The 26,284-nt window shown below is 35.3% G+C and overlaps 3 protein-coding genes across 5 annotated transcripts in view; all 3 read right to left on the reverse strand.

Moving 5' to 3' along the window:
- Positions 1-753, reverse strand: part of LOC140446903 (putative inorganic phosphate cotransporter) — an 82,949-nt gene extending 82,196 nt beyond the window's left edge. Inside the window, exon 1 of the mRNA XM_072539489.1 lies at positions 645-753. The gene's annotated coding sequence lies outside the window, so the exon portion shown is untranslated. The remainder of the gene's footprint in view (positions 1-644) is intronic.
- A 10,171-nt stretch (positions 754-10,924) lies between these two features.
- LOC140446577 (uncharacterized) lies at positions 10,925-11,602 on the reverse strand. Its single transcript, XM_072539141.1, has one exon. It carries the CDS (start codon positions 11,600-11,602, stop codon positions 10,925-10,927), a length of 678 nt encoding a protein of 225 aa, XP_072395242.1.
- A 6,118-nt stretch (positions 11,603-17,720) lies between these two features.
- LOC140445681 (putative inorganic phosphate cotransporter) overlaps positions 17,721-26,284 on the reverse strand; it is a 70,313-nt gene continuing 61,749 nt past the window's right edge. For 2 of the 3 annotated variants that reach the window (XR_011951427.1, XR_011951428.1), the window contains exons 8-11: positions 22,741-22,988; positions 21,927-22,068; positions 19,626-20,171; positions 17,721-18,005 (exon numbers count right to left, since the gene is read on the reverse strand). Coding sequence is in view for 1 of the 3 variants with exons in the window: in XM_072537927.1 (XP_072394028.1) it covers positions 17,959-18,005; positions 21,927-22,068; positions 22,741-22,988 (437 nt within the window). In the remaining 2 variants the exon portion in view is untranslated. The remainder of the gene's footprint in view (positions 18,006-19,625; positions 20,172-21,926; positions 22,069-22,740; positions 22,989-26,284) is intronic. The other variant, XM_072537927.1, reaches the window with a different exon arrangement.

Consider the following 26,284-nt stretch of genomic DNA (forward strand, 5'->3'; position numbering starts at 1 on the left):
AAAAAAAACTGCTTTTTTGCAAATATCTCCTTAAATTATTTATCAATTTTAATTTAAAAAACGCGAAAATAAAAATATTCTTGATATAAAAAAATGATATAAATATTGTTTATGTAAAATATAAGGGAAAAAACTTACAGACAAAAAATCAAATTGACCATAAAATATTGTTAAAAAAACGCAAGGTAAAAATACGAGTACTTTTCATTTATTCGTCATCTAGTAACCCCCACATTATGTTTTAAAAGCTTCAGATATCTGCCAAAAATTTTGCCGCGAAATCGATGATTTTTGCATAACCAGACTGGGCTACTATACTATCACAAGATAAGAATTAGATAAAAGGTATTATTCTAACAATGTATGATTTTAATGTATTTCGGTATTTTGTCTTTTTCAAATTATTATAATGTAGAATAAACCCGTGTCATATTGTGGGAAAACTGTGGGTGATACGTATAATTTAATTTCAGATTCTTTTTTAACGCCAAAAAAATACATACAATTCACATAAATTTGTAAGAGAAGTTTTATAATTTTTTTTTTGTTGGTCTGTGTAATTATTGTCCTCTTTTTGAATCCCTCTGATGAACTAGTACATAAAATTAAACAATAATCCAATATACATGGAAACTAAAACTTACCAATCTTATAGCACAACTTGTTTTTCATTGGAGTTAATATTCGTTGTGATTTCGAATATTTTTCATCCATATAAAGAAGGATAATTATAAAGAATATTTTAATATATTATCTATCAAAGACAGTGTAAAAAATGGTATAAATCGTAAAAACAAATACCCATAAAAATGTTAATTTAGTAATTGAATAATTGTTAAAAATTACTTTATAAGTTGTATTTAACACCTGATCAATAATTAACAAGTAATGGTTTTTTCCAGATTTATTTTCTCGTTCTATGTTCTACTATACACGGTAACAGCAATTTCGTTGTCTCGATCCTAGAAGACTAACCTTATTGTTACCTTTATTTACACTAACCATCGTAAAATGTGGTCACTAAAAAAGTATTTATTTATCTTAATTTTACAAGTTATTTTAAACAAAGAGATGTTTCTAAAACCTAAAAATCACAAAAAAATAATAAATTCTACATTTTACTACATTTTAGAAATACACTGCTGATAACAAAGGGCGCGATGTTCACCACAAAATGGACGTCGGCATTGATCTCAATGATGGGTTATCATTCGACGTTTTTTAGACGGACAAAATTGACACAGGGCACGTTTTGACACAATAGGGCACATTCTTTCTTATTGCGGCTCAAATTTAAAATATTTTCGATCAGCAACTTTACCAAGCGGTTCAAAGTTGGCCAATTTACACGATGCTGTGGCCAAGGTTTCGTCAGTTGTTCATTTTTTTCTGGTGATGGTTTTTTTCTGCTGTCGTTGATGATTATGATTATAAATAATCTAATAGTTTATGCAAGCTATATTTATCATGTTATAAAACAGGCAAAGAGGTAATCTTCTTGTTTTCCTGGAGATGTTCATGTTTCCGCACATTTGGTCAAATGTGTCTACTCCGTACTTGGTTGCATTATAAAATTTAATGATATCTGGCTTTCCAGTTGGATCACAATCTACTGGAGTGTTGTGTATTGTCAACAGAAGGAGCGCAAACTTATTTACTTTTGTCTTATAGGATACCATTGTTTTTACACCATCGAAGCAGAATAAGGAATGACTAATTTCACCATTTTTAAGATTTATCTTCTCGAGAGGTATTTCCCTTTAATTTTGCCGTAGAGTACCAACTATAGTTGAATTGTAAGGAGGTTGTAAACTCTGATACTAGCAATACTAACGTAAACCAATTATCCATGGTTATGTTACGGTTACTTCCGTACACACCCTGAGTTAATTGTTTTCCATAATATTCTCCTATAGGCAGTCGATTGGTTTTAGTTCCTTTTCCTAAATACAATTCTGCATCGAACATATATTTGGTACCTACGTCACACAGCATTACTATTTTTATTCTATATTTGGCTGGCTTATTTGGGATATACATCCGGAAAGAACATCTTCCCCTAATAGCCAGTAGCTGCTTATCGATTGTTAGGTATGATCCGGGCTTATAGGACGTTTTGCAATTCTGTATAAGATCATCCCATATTTCACGAACAGCTGCTAAAAGGTCTGTTTTTTTCTGTCTGGTCTAGACATTTTATCATCAAAACGTAAACATTCCATAAAAAATTCAAATCTTTCCCGGCCCATAGTTGCTTTATATATCGCACCAGAAATGTTGTCATCAAACATTTCTTTTGTCGCTAAATGATTGTCTTTTTGGGCAGCAGCAAAAATAATTAGTGCTAGCAGTGCATGCAATTCGTCAATACTCACTTTCGAGTTTGTAGTCTTTCGACTTGGTATTTTTGTACCCTAATAGAAATTTCAGCATTTGTATATAGGTACTACAATTTTTGCCAGAGACTCTGGATTTATAAAACAATGAAAATCATCTAAGGGAGTTTGTGCTTCCTTGGTTTATCAGAGGGGCATTGAACAAAATGTAAGAAAGTAACGTTTTTGAGTTTTACCTTTCGTTGAGAGAACCACCTGTATCCATTTTTACCTTTTAGACTTAACTAATTAACTTTAGACTTTAGACTTGATTAATTAAATTAAATAGCTAATGAACAAAAATAGGTCTACAAATGAATTATATTAAAACGAAAATTATGACCAACCAATCAGAAGAATTAATAATTACAATTGCACAAACAACTATAAAACAAGTAAAAGAATATGTATATTTGGGACAACTAGTTAAATTAAATAAAGAAAATCAGACCGGAGAAATAAAGAGAAGGATAAGGTTGGCTTGGGTATCCTTCGGAAAACTTTCCTAATACTAAAAAATAGAAAATACCCCCAATATTTAAAAACAAGAGTCTTCAACCAATGTATACTTCCTGTTCTCACCTACGGTTCTCAAACTTGAACGTTTACAAAGGAAAATATGGAAAACATAGCAAAGACCCAAAGAGCCATGGAAAGGCAAATGCTGAACATCAGGCTATCAGACAAGAAAAGAAATACTTGGATTCGCAACAAAACAAAAGTGACCGATGTATTAACGCAGATAGCAAAACTTAAGTGTAAGTTCGCTGGACACACCATAAAACAGAAAAACGACAGATGGAATAAGATGATTATATACTGGAGATCATATAGTTACAAAGGAAAAAGAGAAAGGCCACAAATGAGATGGTCAGATGACTTGAAGAAACACACAGGCCCGAAGTGGATACAAACTGCCTACAATAGAGAGACGTGGAAGAAGAAAGAGGAGGCCTATGTCCAAAATTGGACAGCAAGGGCTGTATAAATAGATAGAGACTTGATGGCAACCGAGTTTGCTTCTATTTAGCTGCATTTTTTTGGAGATTCTTCTTCGTTTGATGAAGTTTGCTAAGCAGGACATTTCTTTTCCTTGTCGATTTTCAAGCCATTACTTTCTTTTCTTGAAAACACTGAAGTAAACTGTTTTTGCAACTCATTACTCTTTTTAGAACTTCTTTTTCTTTTCTTATTACTGGATGGCAAGTCATGGTAGGAATCTGAGTCATTTTCGCTTGTTGGGTCGAACTCTGATTCAGATGGACTGAATGCTTCTAAAACGGCATCTTTTGTTTCAGACCGACTTTCTTATTTATCAGAATTATTATTCGATGCATCTGGCCAAAGTTCTTCCAGGCACAATTGCAACTCAGCTTCCAACTCCCGCTGCGTGAGATGTCTGTGCATGTCTCTATTTTTCGTATTAATATTATTTTACACTTAAAAAAACAAACTAATAATATCGTTGTTTCTACAATTATAACGTTATTACTTACGTTCGTAATATTTACAAAGCTGTGCTCATTTGTAGATACTTCACTAATAATATAGGCGTAACTATACTTGTAAAACGTTTCGATATATACTAATGTAAGAATAGATGAGTGGGCGAGAGATACTGGTGTATCCCTCCCACAATATCCTACAACAACGACATTAGCGTCGTAAAAATTACGATGTTTAATATTCTAGGGTTAAATCTATTAAATGTTTTCAACTATCTTTTATATCTACCTACCCTACCTATATAGGGTACCCCCAAAGTCATACAAATTGTGCATATAAAGGAAGATCATTTAAAAACTTAGCAAATACAGGGTGAGTCATGAGGAACTTTACATACTTCTACCATATGTAGAGTCCCTCAGGGAGCATATCATGTGGCCACTAAAAAATGTCAACTCCTCTTCTTTATTAATTAACAGGGTGATTTGTGTAATTGGCCATTTATTTCATTTTACTGTAGTGTTTTCACGGCTCATTTGATTTTTTAAATATTTGCATGATACAGTACACTACTATCAAGCATTCGACTGGTATTAGCTAAACTAAAAAATTCCAGGACTGGCTTTGGAAAAATTAATTTAGGGATTCGTATTAAATATTACACCCTGTATATATTTTTTTTAAAATGCAATAAGTGATTTTCAAACTACATAAATAGCCAATGAAAACGACATATGAGACAATGTTGTCGCACTTTTATTAAATTTTTAGTGAACGATCAAATCTTACCAAAAATAGAACAACCATAATGAAGTATCAAATTATAAGGTAATTAATTTAAACAAATGTTATAAATTTCAAACATTTTAATTAAAATGAGTTCCTACAACATAATCTAATACGTAGAAAATTAACATCTTTACTGTCACTTTGTATTATCTCTATGATAGAATCAATTGTTTTTCAATTTTAAATTTTTACTCATAGATCGTATTGGGGCATTATTTTCGATAAATAATAAATTAAATTGATTAAAAAGTCAAACCTCTTGTATGTGTTAGTTTTTGTTGATTGTAAATGATTAAAATTTTATGATTTGAATTGAAATTGATTCTATCATAGAGATAATACAAAGTGACAGTAAAGATGTTAATTTTCTACGTATTAGATTATGTTGTAGGAACTCATTTTAATTAAAATGTTTGAAATTTATAACATTTGTTTAAATTAATACCTTATAATTTGATACTTCATTATGGTTGTTCTATTTTTGGTAAGATTTGATCGTTCACTAAAAATTTAATAAAAGTGCGACAACATTGTCGCATATGTCGTTTTCATTGGCTATTTATGTAGTTTGAAAACCACTTATTGCATTTTAAAAAAAATTTATACAGGGTGTAATATTTAATACGAATCCCTAAATTAATTTTTCCAAAGCCAGTCCAGGAATTTTTTACTTTAGCTAATACCAGTCGAATGCTTGATAGTAGTGTACTGTATCATGCAAAAATTAAAAAAATCAAATGAGCCGTATAAACACTACAGTAAAATGAAATAAATGGTCAATTACACAAATCACCCTGTTAATTAATAAAGAAGAGGAGTTGACATTTTTTAGTGGCCACATAATATGCTCCCTGAGGGACTCTACATATGGTAGAAGTATGTAAAGTTCCTCATGACTCACCCTGTATTATACCAAAGCAATAAAACACTAAAAACTTTTGTTTTCAAAATTTCTACAAATGTGTGGAAGTGTTAAAAACAAAAGTTTTCAGTGTTTTATTACTTGATAAAATGAGTTCCATCAAGTAACGGTCGAACCCATCACATATTTACAAAATCATTTACTGCTGTTGTCGACCATTGCAATGAGTGCGTGCCCTCCAAATACTAAGACCTGGCAGGACCCTGGGCTACCTATCTCTCGACATACGCCCGTAGCGAAACCTCTGCCCCTACGAGTCCGACACCAAAGTGAAGGTGCCACGGGGCGCGTACCAAAGACGTCCCGTGGGTCCCCCTGTGGGGGTACCCCGTAGGGTTACCACGACACGTCTAGCACACGCAACCCGCGGGGGCTCCATCTTCCCCGTAGTACCTGTGTTGTGAGTACCTTGCCTACCCGTTACTCCCACACCACGGGCGGGTAGGTTCGGCAGGCGGAGGAATTTCCACCTCACACGTAGACAGGTCGCCGCCGAGGATCTCTCCTCTACCACTCTTGGATCTCCCGGTGGGTACATGCCGAGACACCTACACCACTCCTGACCGCCGTCAGGAGCGGTGTATCCACATCCCTCCTGACCAAAGTCAGGAGAGGTATTTACGGGCCCAGCTCGTTCAACCTCACCAGGCTCTTTTGGAATGGGAGTAGAGTGGTCCCACGAGTAGTCTCGTCTCGGATACTAGGAGTGTAGACCGGTGACCGTGTCGCCGAAGCGACCGTGTGCGTTTCTACAAACCCGACACCTCAAACGACGGCTCTCCACCTCCCTATTCCTACCCATTAGTCGCCTCTTACGACAGGCAGGGCTTTCTGACCCCGGCCGTATTCTTATCTCCGCGAGCCGGACGGAGTGTTGTCGACCAGCCGAAACTAGTGTATACCTGTAAACCGAAAGGTAAAAGAAAATTTGGAAGATCTAGAAAGAGGTGGACTGAAGGAACAGAATAGGCCAGAGGACCTAACCCATAAAAGCTGGTGATGATGATGAATGATAAGTAAATATTAAAATAGTATTGGTCAAATAATGAATCTTTACGCACTCTCTTTTTCACATACAACTCTGGAGACTATCCATACTATATTGGTTGACGAGTATGTTTGTCAAGCAGACTCATGTCATTTCTTATTGTAATAGCTATTAGTTTTATTTTGGTGTTAATTGAACTGATTTTTTTTATTTAATTTCACGTATATTAATTTAACAATTCGCTTATACATATTTCATCCATTTTAGAGCTCCTTAGTAGAAAGCCCTAAATGTGAAATCAAATCATTTTCGTCAAAGGAAGTAATAATGAAATAACTTCCTAAGGACGCATACAGCGACATTAGGACTTCCTACTGAGACGCTCTGATGAGTCCTAAAAGGACGAAATACGTACAAGCAAATTGTAGAAGCACTATACGTGAAATCAAATTTTAATTGTCTTTTCTATATCGATATTTACTTGTATTTTGAGTATTAGAAGCCAGTTCATGAAAGGTTTTTTACTTAGATAAAGAGATATGATGTGGAATGCAATTTTAAAATCCTTATGTCGATTTATTCATAGTCTATTTGCTCGGTATATCGTAGAAGGCACACATTTGGGTGAGAATCTAAATTTTGGTTTCGAACATGTAGTAGAAACCTTCGGATCTTTACTTTTTGCTTGATGTTTTTTATTTATTTATGTCTTGGCCTCAAAGGATCATTGGCGTAGTAAAATTTTGTAATATTCCAGTAAATTGTGGCGAACACTGATCACAATATTGAAGCATGTTTAAAATTTCTTTAAATTATTCCCCTTAGAAAATTACTTTAACGTCACCTATGTCTATATATTTTGCTAGGAACCTTAAAAATAACCCAAAAGCAACGAGCGATTTGTCATGCCATTTTTTAAGAACGAAACAATTCGTCAAATGTTCTCTGCTCTTTTTATTTATCATTTGTTAAATAGAAACCCTTCCTCAGTAACAAAGAAATCAGTTTCTATTGTCAAATACCCAGTTTACCTTCTAAGAAAAACGGAGATGTTAGTTTTTGATGAAATAATAATCTCTGTCGGGAGAAAGTGGTTAGGTTACAAAAACGACCACACTAGCCTTGCCATTTAAGTATCATTTTCGCGTGACACTCTTTGGCCAATACTTCTACTATTTTTTAATCCTTAGCTTGTCTAAGATCAGAATTCGAGCTCATTTTCGAGTTGGTTCCTCTGGCAAGCGGTTTGTCTCCACCAAACGGCGTTAAGTGTATTTTCAATTCACCCTTATCTATATATCTTCACACAGTGCTTTCGATATTAACTATTTTCTCTTTTGTCAAACAGACGTCTTCTAATTCGAAGAAACGAAGTCACTGCTGTTTGCCGTTCGTCTCTACTGTTCGTCTCTACTGTTCGTCTCTACTGTTCGTCTCTACTGTTCGTCTCTACTATTCGTCTCTACTATTTACTACTACGTTCATCTCTACTATCTACTGCTACCTGGATTACTACTGCGTGATGTTCTTGTTCTACTGCTTCTCTTTCTTCCTTTTATTTCTGCCTACATCAATTTGAAAAATTGCGGATTGAAACACCGTAGTTTGTTACCGTACCTGATACACCTATGCCGCTTGAGCAGTTCCTATGTACCTGCTGCGAGGGCACGCGTCAAGAGCCTTTATTATTGAGACCGTTCTATGAAAAACTTCATTACCTGTGCCTACTGACTGCCGGCGGAGTACAATGCAGATTATCCAATTGTGAGTACCGACATTTTTACCTAAATCGTAAGAAGTTGATTTAAGACTTCAGTTCAGTGACTTTGATTATTTATGGCTGACTCTAATCGAACGAACTATTATCAGTATAAAACTACAGTATAATATATACGTATAAATTAGGAACAATTTGTTTTATGTGTAGGTTATATTCATGATAAATTTTATGCATAGATTTGAGGTGATCACGATCAAAATTTAGTAAATGTTTACGTATTCTCAAGACATAAAAATCACTTATTTGAGGAATATTGACGTAGATACAATTATAATATTCCTTGCTTTTTTTTTCTCTTCTTAAGAATACTAAATTATTCGTAATTATTTTTCAAGAAAGATATTTTTTGTTGTATTCAATAATAAATTGTACAATTACTTATCTCGCGCTAACTGTTTAGTAAAAATTGTTATAGTGCAACTACTATAGCTCAATATAACTTTGTTGATAAACTATTTGCCTTTTATTTTTTTGTTATGATATAAAATTTATATTTTTGTGCATGGTGTATCTCTTTCATGCATTGTTATTGATTTATATTACTTTTTGATTAATCATATAAACAGTGTATATGTGTCGAAATATTAAGTGTGTACCGCACAATCATAATAACTTTTCTCTCACGGTTACTTTATTCTCGCGTAATTATCTTAACTGTACCTTACCTTTCTTGTTATCTTATTTTATATGTCTTAAGGTTTTCCTGTTCCTCTAAAAATGGGGTGTTGCCCAAATGTTTCCTTCTTTTATCTTCTAACTTCTCTTCTCTTTATTTTCTGACTTCTCGTCCCTTTATCTTCAGTTTTCTTTAACTGATTTTTTATATTTGAGCTGTAATAAGAGCCCCGACCAAGAGACCTCTACTAGACTGAAGTCCGAGCCTAGTACCGTTCTGCGTGTAACCTCTAATCTGTCATTAAAGAGGGTACAATATCATATACGTAGCACTTAGATGGCGGTGTTACCTATTCTCAGACTAATTAAAATGGTTTGATGTAACCACTTCTTTGGGGGTGGTAGTCATTATCATCATCACGGTGCTTAAAGGGTCTCGACGTTCTAAAACTTTCTGCATAATTCTACCCTGTCCCTTGCTTGGATTTTTTAGTTAGCAACACCGATCTTTTCAGCATCCTGCGTTACCTTGTCTATCCACCTCAGTTTTGGTCTGCCCCATTTTTTATTCCCACCGGCAGCGCTACATCTTGCCTTCTGCAGACGGTTTCACTTAATTATAGTGGTAACATCTTTTCACAGTCCGCTCTCAAAAATGGTACATATCTGGCTTTTTCGGGAATTTGTAGCGTGAAGATCTGGTTAACAGTTAAACAGCCACGCCTGAAATCTGGCTGATATTCTCTTAGGAAAGCTTCGGTATAAGGCTCCAATCTCTCATACAAGTATGATGTCAGGTAGTATAATTCAGCCAGAGAAAAACAGGATTCGATCGTATGGCATTTATTTCGGATTTACATATACAAATAAAAAAGTAATTATCGTTAAATACCTACTAAATACAATGTTCGAATACAAAGACGTACTGTTTATTTCTTTCGATAGATGGGTGTGACGATACCAAAATACGGCGATCGAGGAATTGAAGTCGTACTCGTACCTCAACGCAGTGCGAGTACTTGGACAGGGATAAGGATGTCTACCTAGTTCAACACACCAGATAGAAAGAATACGCCAAAATCGTTCAACGCACCAGATTGGCGCAGTCAGAGAAAGGATTGTCAATCTCGCTCAACGCGCCAGATCGACTGGGTTCGGAAGGATTTGGGACACGTTCAACGCACCTGTCCCCAAGGTCAGATATTCTCAACTCAACGCGTCGAAAATGGTTAGCTGTCTTTCAGTTTCGACTTTTATATTATTTGAGACGGAACAAAAACATGTTTTGTTTAACACATAGGCGTACTCTAGACAATAAAATATATTATCATCACACCCCCCTCTCCTAAAGAAAAATTTTGAACAAAATTTTTAACTATGGCCCTTTTCTATATACAACTTACAACTATAAAAATATAAAACAAAACATATTTTTAACATAATAAATACCATATATATATATATACCCAATTACATATTCAACTACGCAAAACCAAAAACGTCTTCCGCACGACAACTACCTCACTTACTAGCACTAACACTCGCGGTTGTACCTTATCCTGATCGTGTTTGTTGCTGTTAGTCTTAGGCGGTATGATCCTTTTCCTTTCAAATTTGGTGGCAGCAGTGACTTGAGAGGTATGGACACTTTTACTGATGTTATGGGGTTATTCAATTGTGTTAGCCCCATATGTGCCTCTCTATTTGAATTTTCTTTTGGGGTTGCTATAATATATTCGCACTCGCGGCTCTGAAGTGAGTGGTAGTGCAAAACTGTCCGATAACGGGCTCATTATTTCTGGAATTTCCAAAATGTCTTCCATTTGGTGGAACGCAGGGCTGTTTGTTATTTCGCAGTTTTTGCCTGGAGTCAGCGGTGGTCTTCTAATAGGGCTGTCTGGCAGAGGGCTGTTTTCCATACTGTTCCTGCAATACAGGCGTGTTGTCTTATAACTTGCGGTAAAAAGGGTGGTGGGGATGGTTAACGTAGTGGTTGTGTTTGGTTGGGATTATATGTTATCGTCGTGAGCCGGTTTCAAATCTTTAATGTGAACTTTGTTGACTGTTTTTCCCGTTGCGTCTTTCAACTGAAAAATTACTTTTGATAATACTTTGTGAATGGTATATGGACCGGAGAATTTAGGAGCTAATTTGGCGTTTAGTTGTTTGGCAGCGTTAGAAATGTTGTAAACCTTTCTCATGACCTTGTCGCCGATCTTTTGTGTCCATTCTCTGCGGCGCAGATTGTAGTAGTGGCTTTGTGATGTGAAAGCTTTGGCCAAATTTATTTTCACTAAGTCGAACGTCTCTCTTAATTTGTTCCACTTGCACGATGGTGGGATTATGTCGGATGGATTAGGCGTGTCTACTAACTTACTGGGTATGTCTAGTTCGTGGCTGAAATTTAAATAAGCTGGAGAGAATCCGGTGGAGTCGTGCTTTGCGGAGTTAATAGCAAAAGTCAGTTCTGGTAAGTACGTGTCCCATTTCTTGTGATTGTTATCGCAGAATTGGGCTATTATTGTCTTGATTACTCTGTTTGTTCTTTCGACTGGGTTGTTCTGTGGTGAATATGGCGGTATCTCGTGTTTTTCGATGTTAAATTCTTTTAGTAAACTGTTGAATTCTCTGTTTTCGTACGAAGTTGCATTATCTGAGATGAGTTTGGTCGGACATCCGAATTTCATTATTATTTTATCTTTTAGAGCTTGACACACAACACTGGCTGTGGCTCGTCTTACTGGGACAATCTCTACCCATTTCGAAAAATTGTCTTGAAAAACGATTGCCTAGATGTTGCCTTTGCTTGATCTTGGCAGTGGTCCAATCATGTCGGTGGTGACGGTATGCCATGGTCGTTCTGGGATTGAGGTTGAATACATTTTTCCAGGAGTTTGTTGTTGTGAGGGTTTGTATATTTGACAGCTGTGACAATTTCTGACGAACTTTGCTGTATCTCTAAACATGTTAGGCCAGTAGTATTTTCGTGCCAGTCTTGCAATTGTTTTGGCTATGCCTAAATGTCCGGACGTTGTCGTATCGTGGTTTTCGGATATTAGCTGTTTTTGTTTATTTGGTGGAATACAGAGCTTCCACGGATTGGATAACTCTGTTTCTTTGTAGTCATATTTATCCCAGAAATGTCGGTATAGTTGACTGTCTTTTATCATATAATCTGGGAATCTTTGTGGGTTGTTTTTCACCTCCTCTATTTTCTTTTTGTACCAATCATTTTGTAGTTCTCCAAGTGTAACAGTACTAATTGCGTCTACTGGTTCTCGGGAGAGTGCGTCAGCTAAATGATTCTGCGTTCCTTTGCGGTAGATGACGTCGAAATCGAACTGTTGTAAAGCCATGGCCCATCTGGCCAATCTTCCTGACGGATTTTCTATTGATTGTAGGTATTTTAAACTCTGGTGATCAGTTACGACTGAAAACTGATAGCCTTCCAAGTATGGACGCATTTTATCTATTCCATATACGATGGCTAGTAGTTCTTTTTCTGTTACACTGTAGTTTTTTTCCGCATTTGATAAAGATCTGCTGGCGTAAGCTATGACTCGATCGTGTCCTTGTTCGTCTTTTTGGATCAGAGCTACTCCGAGACCGTAGTCTGATGCATCTGTTTGGAGAAAGAATATCTTGGTAAAATCTGGACAAATCAGTACGGGAGCCTGTGTAAGTAATTTTTTTATTTTCTCGAAAGCAATCGATTGTTCTGCGCCCCAATTCCACTTATGCTTCTTTGTTAATAATTGTGTTAGTGGTGCTATGATCGTAGAATAATCATGAATAAAACGCTTGTACCAAGATGTGGTTCCCAGGAATTTTCTTAGTTGTTTGATAGATTTTGGGGCTGGGTATTGGATGATGGCTTTAACCTTGTTTTCGTCGGTTTTGATTCCTTTTCTATTGACTACTTGGCCGAGGTATACAATTTCGTCTTTGCAGAACTCGCATTTTTCTAAATTAATTCTTAGCTTTGCGTTTTGTAACCTTTTGAAGACTTGTTTTAAATTTTGCAAGTGTTCTTCGAATGTTTCCTAGAACTATGATGTCGTCTAGGTAAGCGAACGCATAGGGTTTCATTTCTGGTCCTATAACTGAATCCAATAGGCGTTGGAATGTGGCTGAAGCTGCGTGTAGTCCGAAAGGAAGGACTCTGAATTGAAATAAACCTTTCCCCGGAGCTATGAATGCTGTTAAAGGCTTGCTTTCTTCTGCTAGTGGTATTTGCCAATACCCGTTTTTCAGATCAAGTGTTGAAATGTATTTCGCGGCCTTTAATTTGTCTAGTATGTGATTGATACATGGAAGTGGATATGCGTCTTTCTCGGAGATTTCATTGATACGTCTGAAATCTATGCAAAATCGATAGCTGTCGTTTTTCTTCTTTACTAATACAATAGGTGAGCTATAGGGGCTGTTCGATTCTTCTATTATTTCTTCTTTCAACATGGTATCAATTTCGTCGTTTATGATCTTTTGCATGGCTGGGTTTCTTGGTCTGTATCTTTGTTTTATTGGCGTGTTGTGTGTCAGTTTATTAGTGTGTTTGATTAACGGGGTTTTTCCTTTTATTTTGTCAAATTTAGCCACTTCGTTTTGTAAGAAAAGCTCCAATTTGTTTTGCTGTGCTTTTGTTAAAGTGGGCTTAATATTGAATTGAGTTTTCGTGATGCCATCGTCGTGAATATTTTCTGTGAAGTTATCGGTTACTTGTTCCTGTGTTGCGGAGTCCAACTCATTGGCTTGTATTGGAAATTCGGCGTTGTTGGCTGTACTGTTGTTGATATCGTAGGGACAGCTTGTTGAAAAATAGATACAGAGTCTGCATTTTCGCATGTCATCGATGCCCAGTATCGCTTCTGAGGAAAGATGTGGCATGTAGTAAAACTTAATCTGTCGCCACGCGTTGTTGATTAGGCATATGGTATGATAGCTGTGTCTTATTTCTTGCGTGCTACCGTCTGCAAGCCTAATATCCGTTCTTTCCTCTTCTTCTTCGGTTAAGTTATCTTTTAATAGTATTTTCCGAACTGCTTCTCCGATAAATGATTTCTGTGATCCGGTATCTAACAGCGCTTGGAACGTTTCTCCGATTGGAAAGGATATTGAGCAATGTGGTTTGTTGTCAGTATTGGTTGTCTGGTTACGGCTGGACGTGACAGAGGACCTTAATTCTGATTTGGGTTCGAGATGCCTCTGAGTGTCTCGACCCTTTTGTTGTTTCCCGTATTGGAGCACCTACAATATCTGTGTGATGTATTTAACGTTCCGCATCTACTGCAGAAGAGTATCGGAGTTGAACGGCATTTATTACGGTTATGGCCCCTCTTTCCACAATTCCAACAACACGTCCGCCTATCGAAATTTATGATTTTGTTTGGTGTGTTATGGTATGTTGTATCAAATCGGGAGTTATTCTTTTGGCGCATGTTATCTACCTCTATTTTCTGGATGCCGTTTTGGATTATTTCGTATTCTTCAGTCTGGCGTATTAAGTCTTTAACGGACGTGATATTGTTTTCCTTGATATATAATTTGTAGTGCGGGAGAATGTTTTTGTAAATTCTTTTTAGTTCTTGTGTTTTGTTCATTTTGCCGTATCTTCTGATTAGAGTTTGAAGGTCTAATAGAAAATCTTTAAAACGTTCATTTAATTTCTGAGTTCTTGTTCTGATTTGGTCTTCTAATTCATCTTGCCAATTTGCTGATTGAAATGCAAGGATGAAGTCTACCGTGAAATCGTTCCAACTTGCCCAGAAGTTGAAGTTGTTTCGGAACCATAATATTGCTTTTCCCCTAAATACTTCTGGTAGTGTCTTTAATAAAGCAACGTCTTGAATTTGGTAACAGATTTTGAGTTCGTATAATCGTTCTAAAAATTCTGTGGGATCTTTGGATCCGTCAAAATATAATCCCCATTTTCTAACTGTGTCCGTTATTTCGCTATGATTTTTATTTTCAGGTTGTGTATCATCCATTTCTGGAACTTCCGATCCGCCCCTCGTATTTGTGTCGGTATTTTTCGAGCGTAAGTGAATGACTGTTCTTGACCGCAGTTCGTCCAATTTCCCTATTGTGTCTAAATTAAATTTAGCCATAACATTTTGTAATTCCTCTTTCTTTAATTTATATACCCATCCTACCGTCTCGTCCGTTATTTCTAACCCTACCGTATCTTCCAAGTCCGACATAATTTATATATTTGTTCAAATCGTATAAATGCCTTAATTATTATTTATTTAAAAAAAAAAATTACTGCTCGGGCGCCATTTATGATGTCAGGTAGTATAATTCAGCCAGAGAAAAAACAGGATTCGATCGTATGGCATTTATTTCGGATTTACCTATACAAATAAAAAAGTAATTATCGTTAAGTACCATACAATGTTCGAATACAAAGACGTATTGTTTATTTATTTCGGTAGATGGTTGTGACGATACCAAAATACGGCGATCGAGGAATTGAAGTCGTACTCGTACCTCAACGCAGTGCGAGTACTTGGACAGGGATAAGGATGTCTACCTAGTTCAACACACCAGATAGAAAGAATACGCCAAAATCGTTCAACGCACCAGATTGACGCAGTCAGACGAAGGATTGTCAATCTCGCTCAACGCGCCAGATCGACTGGGTTCGGAAGGATTTGGGACACGTTCAACGCACCTGTCCCCAAGGTCAGATATTCTCAACTCAACGCGTCGAGAATGGTTAGCTGTCTTTCAGTTTCGACTGGTTTCAGTTTAAGTGAGTTATTTTGCGGTAGTTATTTAATTTTAGTTGGTTCCCCTTTTTGTGCAACGGGCATATTAAGCCAAAGCGCTCCATTCCTCAGGTATTTGCTCCTCAGACCAAATTTTACAAACTATTTTTTGCATCACATTGGCGATCTGCTCTCCATCGTGTGTAAACAACTCTGCTGGGAAGATTTGTATTTTTTTTTTTTTTAGATATTTTTACTTCTTCTACTGAGGGGATTCCACAAATTCATTAGGTTGGTAGTTTAGTTCTATGTTATTAATAGGTTTCCCTTCTAGCAACTCTCGAAAGTATCTTACCCATCGTAACAGGATATCCCCTCTGTTGGTAAACATGTTGCCATCCTTACCATTATAGAGCTTGATTATTAATTTAAATTCTTTTGTAATGTTTATTTGTTGATAAAACTTTCTTGTTTTTGTATGACTCATACGGCTTTCGAGCCGTTCTGTCGTTTAGTGATTCTTGTTTTTTTTTTTCGGTATACGCGTTTCTCCTCTCTCCTTAAGTTTTTGTACCTATACCTATAAATTGTACCAAAGTCATTTTGGTGGGGTTGATATTTAAGTTGATAAATTCAAATACTTGGGGTTTATAATCACGTAAAAGGCAACAACAGAGGAAGAAATTAAGCAAAGATTAGAATAAATAAGAACAGCAATCCGACAACTTAACTCAGTATGGTAGGATAGACATCTAAATATGAAAACAAAAACACAGATTTATAAAACATTAGTGCGAAGTATTATGATATTATGGGGCTGAAAACTGGATTATAAACAAGAAAAACAGCAGTAAGATAGTAGCAACAGAGATGGAATGCTTGCGAAGGTGCTGCATAGTAATAAGAATGGATAGGAGAAGAAATGACGAAATAAAGCAAAGAACATCAATAGAAACAGGTATACTAACATATATAGAACAAAAAAAAACTAAAGTGGTATGGACATGTAAGAAGAACTAGCGACAGCAGATGGAGAAAGAGAGTAACTGAATAGATCCCCATAGGAAGGAGGAAAAGAGGACGACCCCGAAGGTCCTGGAGGAACGAAGTAATGAGTAAGAGAGGCCTAAACGATGAAGAATGGGACAACAGAGAGAGATGGAAATGGTTGAGCGAGGGAAGGCGAGGGAAAAATCCCTGAATCTCTTCGAACACCAACTTTTAATTTCGTCACGAGCAGTTTGCACGAGGCTAGATATAGTCTGGTCATGCTTGCCCCTGATTGTAACAACTAGGTCATCTGCGTAAACTTGAGTTGTAAAACCAGAATTATGCAGCTTAGTTAGTTCATCCACGACCAGAACCACAGCAGAGGCGATAGTACTTACCTTTGAGGGCACCCCTTTACTGCTGTCACAATCACAGTCTGCGTAACTTCTAACGTCCATTCAGCTTGTAAAGTGCCTTCTGTCAATTATAACATGCTCAATTTGTTTTGTGATGTTTCCATTTGGCGGGGTTTTGGCATATTCTCGGACAAAATAAAATGGCTTGATGCAATCACTTTTTTGGGAGTGGTAGTATCTACTGTTTTACTTCTCGTAGTTTTGATGTCGACTGATTTTACTTGATCTACCAAGATTGAGTATTCAGTTTTTGATGATTTTAATTCAAAATAATTTAAAAATGATTTGATAAGTAGCAAACTTGGATGATGAGGACGTATGTAAGGGAGCTACATAAATTAAGGAATCCGTAGTAATGAATGAAACTGATTTCATTGCTACTCTTTTATAATTTTTGTAGTAGAGTTAATGTTAATTGTTTTTAAATTTATTATTTCCTTTTAAAAGATATCCTTCGCATCCAATCAAAGATTTATAAAATATGTAACGCCTGATTCCAGTCGGAGTATACCTTGAATTGTGTCTCATGGACCTTTAGCATACTTAGGCACTCTTCTACTCTGAAACAAAGTTTTAAAATTTTGATTGTATTTTCATTTTGTATTTATTGCGGCACATTGCGTATGAACTCTGACTGGATACTGGATAGTAAAATAGGAATTGCGTACGAATTGTAGTTAAATTAGTAGTCAAAATTTATCAATTATTATATTAAACTAAAAACATTACAAAAATAAATTTGGGTTAATAAATATATTATATCTAACAATAATTCCAGTTCTTCTTCTTATCACATTAATGTAAATTCAGGCTAATGACGTTAACGACGATGGCCAATGACATTAATTCTAATGTAATTCGTTTAACCTTTCTTCAAATTTATCCATTGATCACAAGCTTCTCGTGAGATTTTATCAGTTGGCATTTTTATAGACCAGTGGAATTAGATTCAGTTGTTTCTACTGCTACATAATCTAAAACATACATTAAAGTTAAAATAATATATAGTCAAATCATACAAAAAAACAATAAAGTGTTCAATCGAAATTATTGATGAGTGAAAGACTAATTATTTGTTTATACTAAATTAGTAAATTAAACAGAAGACAAACGCAGAGGTTTTAGGTCTTAAGTCTGAATCAGACAGCTCGTGGAATGGCGTTCTTTGCTAGTTTACGTCGACAAAGAGAAACAGAAAATCGATATTAACGATTAGAAAAGAGACAACGGTGTTGGCACCCCACGTTACTGTAAAATTAGTAAATATTTGCTTTTTGATAAATGCACTCAACCTACCCCAAAATATAGTCGGACCATTCCGATGGTGAGTACTGAGGGTTAAGTCTGATGTACGCCATCAGTGCTGGCGGTAAAAATTTTAGAAGTTGAGTAGTTTATACAATGATAAAAATTCCAACAAAACTTAGATCACTATATAGTAAAATTACCTCGGCACTGAACGTACCACCCTATCCGAGTCCGAAGGGTTGGATATGCCGTGCATGAGCTTTCGATTTTTCTTTTGATCCGGGTCGATTTACCAACATACAAGGGGATAGCATGCGCCAGCCCTAAATAGATAATTTGGCCCTATCCCAGGTATCGTAAACCACAACTATTGGGAAGAAAAACAGTATTACACGTAGTGTTGGTTCCCGTCTTTATATTTTGTCTTTTTCTATTACATATTTTCTATTTCTCTTCTCCGATGAAGAACGACACTCCACTTTCTGTGAGATCGCTTCTTTAGTGTTACTAGTTTGTTTTTATTATCCCCAATTATAATTAGAATCTGTTCAAAGAATAATAACTGTTTGCATACATAGCATGAAAAGTGCGATCTGATAAAACGTGGAGAACTCCTCCTTCACTCAAGCTGGGAAGGACACGGAAAGGCAATTTAGAGCGGCTTCACACACACCCGGTCGCCGGTTACACGGCACGGTTTACATGGTTTGGCCAGATTTCACACTTAAACGGTTTTACGGTCCGTGCCGAAATGTTAGTCGATGTTCCCCATGAATCGAAAACACATCGTTGTCATGATGATTCTTTATCGGCGTATAAAGAGAAGAAAAAGAACTAGAAATGTGTGGATTCATCCCATTAATATGAAAAGGAAAGAGTTTGGTGTATTTTATACTCTGTTCTTGGAACTGCGAGAAGATGAGAACTTTTTTAATTACTTTAGGATGACAATATCCACGTTTGATGAACTACATCATCGGTTAAAGGATTCTCTTCAGAAGCAAAACACATTTATGAGAGAATGCATTAACCCAGTGCAAATGTTGGCAGTTACAATTAGGTAAGTAAAAACACATTTGAATTTATTATTGTTTATAATATGGTGTTGACAATGTGAATGATATTTAACATTAAATGAAATCAATTAAATCTAATGAAATTTGGGAATCACTAAACTGTGACTGGGGTGATGCTATTGTTGAAAGAGGAGACCGCTGCGACTGGTAAGTGGATGGTATTATTTGTGAGAACTGAGTGGTTTGTATTTGTAGCACATGAGAGGGCGTACATGTCGCAATGTATGATATGATCGGTTTGTTGTAATATCTGACGTTGTTAATACTGACTTTAGAATGTTTAGATTTGTAGCAGTGGACAGTTGTCTAGGAAGCATCTGTTGTCGTTGTTTAATTATTTGTAATGTTTGCAATACTCCCATCTGAAATTCCAATATCTCAAATTCATTGAATTTTCGTAACGAAATAATTATACCAGTAAAAAGGACATGTGACGATCAGGTTTCTCCTTAAGAACTTCAATCATTTGTAATTCAACTGGGTCTGCTTTATGATTTCTTCCTGTTGGCGTTTTGGAAAATTTGTAAGCATGTGGAGTAGTTACATTGGCAGCGGTATTTTTTTTTACAAATGTTGCTGTCGGTGAAACTAGTGTCGGATGTTGCTGCTTCTGATACTTCTGATAGTCCAGTGTTAGTTAAACTATCTTCTGTTTGGCGTTCCTCAAATACCTTTTTAAGAATTGTAACTGCTCGTTATAAATATACTTTTTATGAGTTACTGCCCCAGCTTCAGATCTTGTAGCTATCATAATTTTTTTACAAGATTTTTGAAACCTAACACGGATATTTCCCCATTTTTTCATCACCAGTTTACCTGCAACAACAAAAAACCTGGTTATTACTACTACAATATACTGTTTTTTGCAGATATCTCGCCAGTGGCTGTACTTTCACGGATCTACATTACAGTTATCGACTTGGTATTTTCACAATAAGCAGCATTGTTAAAAAGGTATGCAATAACATATGGTTAATTATGCGTTCTGAGTGTATTACCGAACCATAGAAACAAGACTGGCTCAGAATTGCTGAAGGATTTCAAAATACAGAAAATTTTCTACACTGTTTAGGAGCAGTTGATGGAAAGCACATTCGAATTATTAATGCGATATCCGATTTGAAATCCATAAAAAAACAAGGAACTAGAAATTCCTGAAGAAACATGTCTACCAGGATCAATGAGGCCAAAGTATCCTATGCCTTTATTGCAGACGAAGCAATTGCACTTGATAGATATCATAGACCTTACGGTGGACGTAACTTAACGACCAAGAAAAAAGTTTTTAATTATCGCCTCTCTAGAGCCCGAAGATATGTGGAGTGTACTTTTGGGATATTAAGTAATAAGTGGCGAATTTTTCATCGACCTATCAACTTGAATCCTAATTATGCTGTCGATATTGTGAAGGCTTGTGTTGTGTTACATAGTACATAACTTTGTTCGCGATAGAGACGGATATGAATCAGAGAATACTTTAACCATCACGGGGCTTGGAGATATCGCTAGAGCAGAAATTGTACGTAGGATTATTAACGCAAATAACATAAGAAATTATTGTAAGTGATTATTTTCTGACACCTATTGGATCTGTAAAATGACAGATGACCAAAATTTCTTGTTAGTATATAAGCAATATATGCATAAACACACGTATATGTTTTTACTTTCGTATTTAATTAAGCAATAATAAAGAAATATCCACACAAACTTACCGAACTTAGTCTTGTCATCAGATTTCAATTCCTCAAAGTTATTCTTCAGTTCCCTACAAATTTCTTGCCAAGCACTTCTGGTTTTATTTCTATCTTTGTATATTTCGCTTGTCTTGTCCCATATTACAAGTCTTCCATGCACCAAAGTTATTAAATGCTCTGTATCAATTTCCACATCAGCCATTTTTCATAAGTTAATCACAACAAAAATTCCTTCTACTTTCTAAAAAGTCTAATAACCTTCTACTTTCAAGGAAGTCGTGTACTCTATTACACGGTTTTTTTGCAAAGAATGCATAGATATGAACGCCCACATTTAATTTGATATCCCACTACGTGCTCGATCGTCAACGTTTGTCAGGGCTTACCCGGGCTTATAGTGGGTATGCCTGGCGATATCTCGGTTCCCGGTTCGAGCACGGTATGTATGGAAGCATCGATTTATGTACACTCTTTATCCTTGTGTAACCGGCCGTGTAACCGGCGATCGGAAATGTGTCAAGCCGCGCTTAGGATGTTTTAAAAAAAATTCAGCCGTACCCAGATGAAGAAAGGTTGGTTTTCTGAATGCAGTAGATACGAGAAAGGCTCTATTTAGCATATAAATGCGATAATAGGATGGATATATTAAGAAATATTGGACTAAGAATTACCTGTGATCTAAGAATTATTAACAATCTTTACCCGATACCAGCACTATGACATAAGAACATGTTCCTTTTCATCCATCACACACATAAACATATACACAAACAAGGTGTGGATGTACTTCTACGTCTGTTTGCTTGCTAATTTGCGATTGCAACCGTGTACATTAGTTTTAATTTGACAAAATAATTTAATAATGAGATTCTACCTTTGGCAGGTTTAGTGCTGATATCGATCTCATAATTCCAAGGCTGTATTTCCGCTGAACCAAATAGTACAAATACAGCACCTGTAAAAAATTTCACTGCAGTAGTGATAAAAAACAGCGTTTTCCAATGATCGAGGTTAACCTAAAATAAAAAAAAAAAAATATTGTTTTTGTTGTTTATTAAATCAATATGGCATATAGATAGTTTTTTTATATTAAGGAAAATGTGAAAGTTATAACTAAAAAGATACATAGATACATGATTCTTCATGCTTGTAATGAAAATGGCTTCATTGACGGTGCAGAGGCTATATTTTCCTTTAAATTGGCTTTAATAGACTACCATGGGGAAATAAATCAAGCAAATTTTTATTGTAGTTTTAAAATAAACTAATATAAAGTTTGTCCTAATTATAAAGGATAATGCTCCATACCATAGCATTTTGTTCGAGAAAGCATCAAACAAGACTGAAATAAAAGATTGGTTAACTAACAATAAACTGTCTTCTTGAGACAATGTTGAAAAATGAGCTTTTGTAGATTTTTTCCAAAAATTATGTGATATATTTGATGTAAAACGAATTCAAGAATTTTTTTGTAATTTGGCAACAATGTCAACCTCTGAAGTAAATAATGACGTGCATCGGGAATTATACCTCACCAACTGTAAACGGTCCCTTGCTATAAGCATATGTTAGGTAAAAACTTATTAGACACCTAGATAAGTCAAAGTTTGTGAGAACTTATTTCCCTGAGAAAATAGTATAAATTGTGGAGAAATTTGCCTGTCAGCTAGATGTAATGACATACTTACATCACTGATTAGAACAAAGTGAACTACTACCGGTCCTAGCGCAGAACACAGCTTTGAAAATTGGTTGCATATGCCTCCGAGTATTCCTGCGTGGTTTGGAGACAGATCTACGCTGTTCACATATATGCCAGAGTAAGCCACGCCAGTTTCAACACTTAATCCAACAACTAGAAAGACGATTGCTTTTATGTTGTCTTCTGGACCACAAAATGCTAGTGCTGTCAACGAAATCGCTGGGACGATTATTCCTAAAAATAATAATATATTTGTTCTTTTAATATTGGTAACCAAATCCTACTACTCAATAAATGAAGTGGATATTAACACTTTAACTGCCAGGTAAATTCAGAGTAAATTTTGTACAGGGTCTTCTGGGCCAAAATATGTTTTTCTTCTTAATTACTGTATTTTTGTTTGTTTTTATCAAAAATCATAAAATCAGATTTGTTCTTTGGTTATTTTTGGAAAAATTGCTGTGTCCTCATATGGTGCACGCGGCCTGCGATTGTGAAATTGTTACTAATATCTAGTTGCAGGCCATGTGTACCACAGATGGACACTGAAAGTCAAATAGTCTTTCCAGTAAGGGAGTGACATGTGTAAGATGTTTCAGTCTGTTATTTACTTCCGATGGGAGCGTATTGTCGACTTCACGATTGAAAAGAGTTAATATAGCGCAATAACAAACAATTCCGTTATTTGGAGTTGGAATTAGAAGCAGAAAAAAGGCTGATGGTGAGTTAGAGGAGTTTAGAAAAATGAACATTTTTCTGATTATTCCGATTCGGACAATAAACCTGTAGCGAAAAAAAAATTTTGAGAAAAAAAGTTTGTTTACAAGATTCAAACTGGGGACCTGTTTCCGGAAATTTTCCAATTTTTGATTGTCCTTTGAACTTTGGCATTCCTGAACATTTGAAAAACGAAATGTAAGGTATGAATGAAATGTTATTCTTTGAACTGTTTGTCTCTGAAGATGTGATGATGATGATGATGATAGTGTCTTTGGCATGGAAACTAGTCCTTTTGCCACAGAATTTTAAAGGATTTATGTTATGTTTATGAATTAAAACTTAATTGTACCAAATTTATATGTATATTTTTATTTATAATATTTACAAAGTTGATCCAAGGTGTTTTTCTTGAGAACAACTTTGCATTTGGCTTGGATGTGTTTAAATTTTAGATAATTTTCAAGGTTTTAGACAATATTATACTCTCGAAAAGCCTTCTTTCGACAAGATATTAAATTTTTACATTCGTCGTCCCACCATACGGGAAGACCAGATTTTGGTTGAAATAATTTTTGAGTCATCATCTGCAGCTTCGCTAGTTGTTTTTATTAAGTTATTAAACATTTCCAAAGATGTAACATCTATAGAATGAGTGTCTGGAAGGCATTTTTCCAAGTAATTTTTAAATATAGACCAGTCCGCTGAAGACTCTTTCCATTTTGCGGAGGTATGGATTGCTCTTGGAGAATATTTCAAATCTATGGTGATTTGGATATGGATGTGGATTGTACCTAGTGAGTTATTTAGAGGATTCCAGGTAGTAAAGCCTATTTAATGAGATAGTAATGTTAAGTCTATCATTGAAGGACGTTCATTTGGTCTGGATATTTTGGTTGGTCTTCCGTCATTGAGTAAAATTAGATTAGTATTGTCTAAAGCGTCAGCTAGAATATTACCTTGTGCACTATCCTGTATGGAAACTTACCTACAGTGATGACTATTAAAGTCGCCACCAATTAAAAATCTGTCTTTAATTTTTCCAAATAAATTTTCCCAATCTTTGGATGAGACATATATTTTAGGAGGTTTTTAAACACATAATATTGATAATTTTACTTGTTCTAGAAAAACACCGCAAACCTCTATATTTGGATTTTAATTTGTTTTAAATTTTATATCTGAACAGGAAATGTTGTTTGCAACTAAAACAGCAACGCCTCCATAGCTATCACATCGATCGACTCTAACATTATTAAAACCTTTAATATACAAATTTTTATTTTGTGACAACCAAGTTTCGTTTAGAAGAATGACATCAATTGTATGACTTTCTAGAAAATTAAACAAATTAGTCTTTTGTTTTATAATAGATTGACAGTTCCACTGAAGAATATTAAGTGTTCTATGATTCCCCATCACTATCGTTGTCTGATAAAAAAGAAAGTATAGAATTTTTGGAATTCAACCAAGACTAGCTTGGCGTCAAGTTGTTTAATTATTCTTTCTAAAGCAAATGGAATTTCTTGTAGAATTTGTAATTATATTTTTTCTTTATATGCCATAAACTTATTCCGGTATGGGTTAGGAATTATAGGATGTGACACTGATTTTGTTTTAGAAGTTGAAGGAAATTGTAAGACAGCTTTACATTGAGTGGGGGATTTGGATTTTCGTTTAAGAGGATTAGGACTTTGTTTAGGTTTAGGAACGAATGAATTGTTTACTGTACGGTCATTTGCCGCAGTCGGGAGTTAGTATTCTCAATCACCATTATTTTTTTAATATTATATTGATCTTGATAAGCTGGGCATTGTTTCGTTTGTTTTACAATGAAGACAATATTGTGAGTTACTACAGCGGGAGTTGTCTTCGTGTTCTTTGCCACAATTTTTGCATAAGCTGAAAGTGTACTTACACTGTCTAAGAGTATGATCAAATTTAAAACAATTTAAACACTGTACTACAGGGTATATGTATTATTCAACTTGAAACCTTACCAAATCTAACGTAATATATTGAGGAATAATATTTCCTTCAAATGTTAAAATTACCATTTGCCTAGGAACAACAATAGTTTTATTATCTGAATCGATAAGCTTTCTTTTCATACGTCTTTCCTCGGTTATTTTTTGGTCGGAAATAATATTATTCATTATATAATTTTCGTCCAAAAAAGTATCAACCTGTCTAATTATTCCTTTTTTGTGATTAAAGAAATTTGGAATATAGGCAATATATTAATTGGAAATAATTATGTCGTGATTGATTAAACTATTTGCACAAGTGTAAGAATTAAAAATTACTTTCACTTTATTTTTACCGACGAGTTTAATATCGACAACATCTTTCTTAAAAAAGTTATTAATGGATAAATAATGACCTACTCGGACTGGTGATAAACATTTAATATTTGGGTCAATGGACTCTACAAAAACAAAATACGGGTCTTTATCAGAAGACCTATACCTATTGTTTAAATCAAAACGGGTATTTGTAGCTTCCATATTTTCATCTTTATCAGGGGGTGCCTTTTCGCCACCCGAAGAATCATCCATTTTAAAATATAAAGAACAATCCTACCTTTATTTATTATTTCTTACTATCTGAAAAACTTAACTTTAACTGTTTTGAAATTGAAAATTCATGAGCACTTAATCGATGTAGACACTATCGATGCCAGCACACAACTGCTCTAAAGATGTTACAAATATGATTGTCCTCGAAACAAATAGGTATGCAGAGCAACACATTCTTACTAGAATAGTAAATAAAACAATTACGAAAGAGTCATGTTTTAATTATTTGTAAGA

This window comes from Diabrotica undecimpunctata, chromosome 7, assembly GCF_040954645.1.
Source record: "Diabrotica undecimpunctata isolate CICGRU chromosome 7, icDiaUnde3, whole genome shotgun sequence".
Classification (NCBI taxonomy): domain Eukaryota; kingdom Metazoa; phylum Arthropoda; class Insecta; order Coleoptera; family Chrysomelidae; genus Diabrotica; species Diabrotica undecimpunctata.

What these genes read in the sequence shown, in the direction of transcription:
- LOC140446577 (XM_072539141.1), bottom strand. Translation starts at nt 11,602, where the DNA reads ATGAAATTCGGATGTCCGACCAAACTCATCTCAGATAATGCAACTTCG.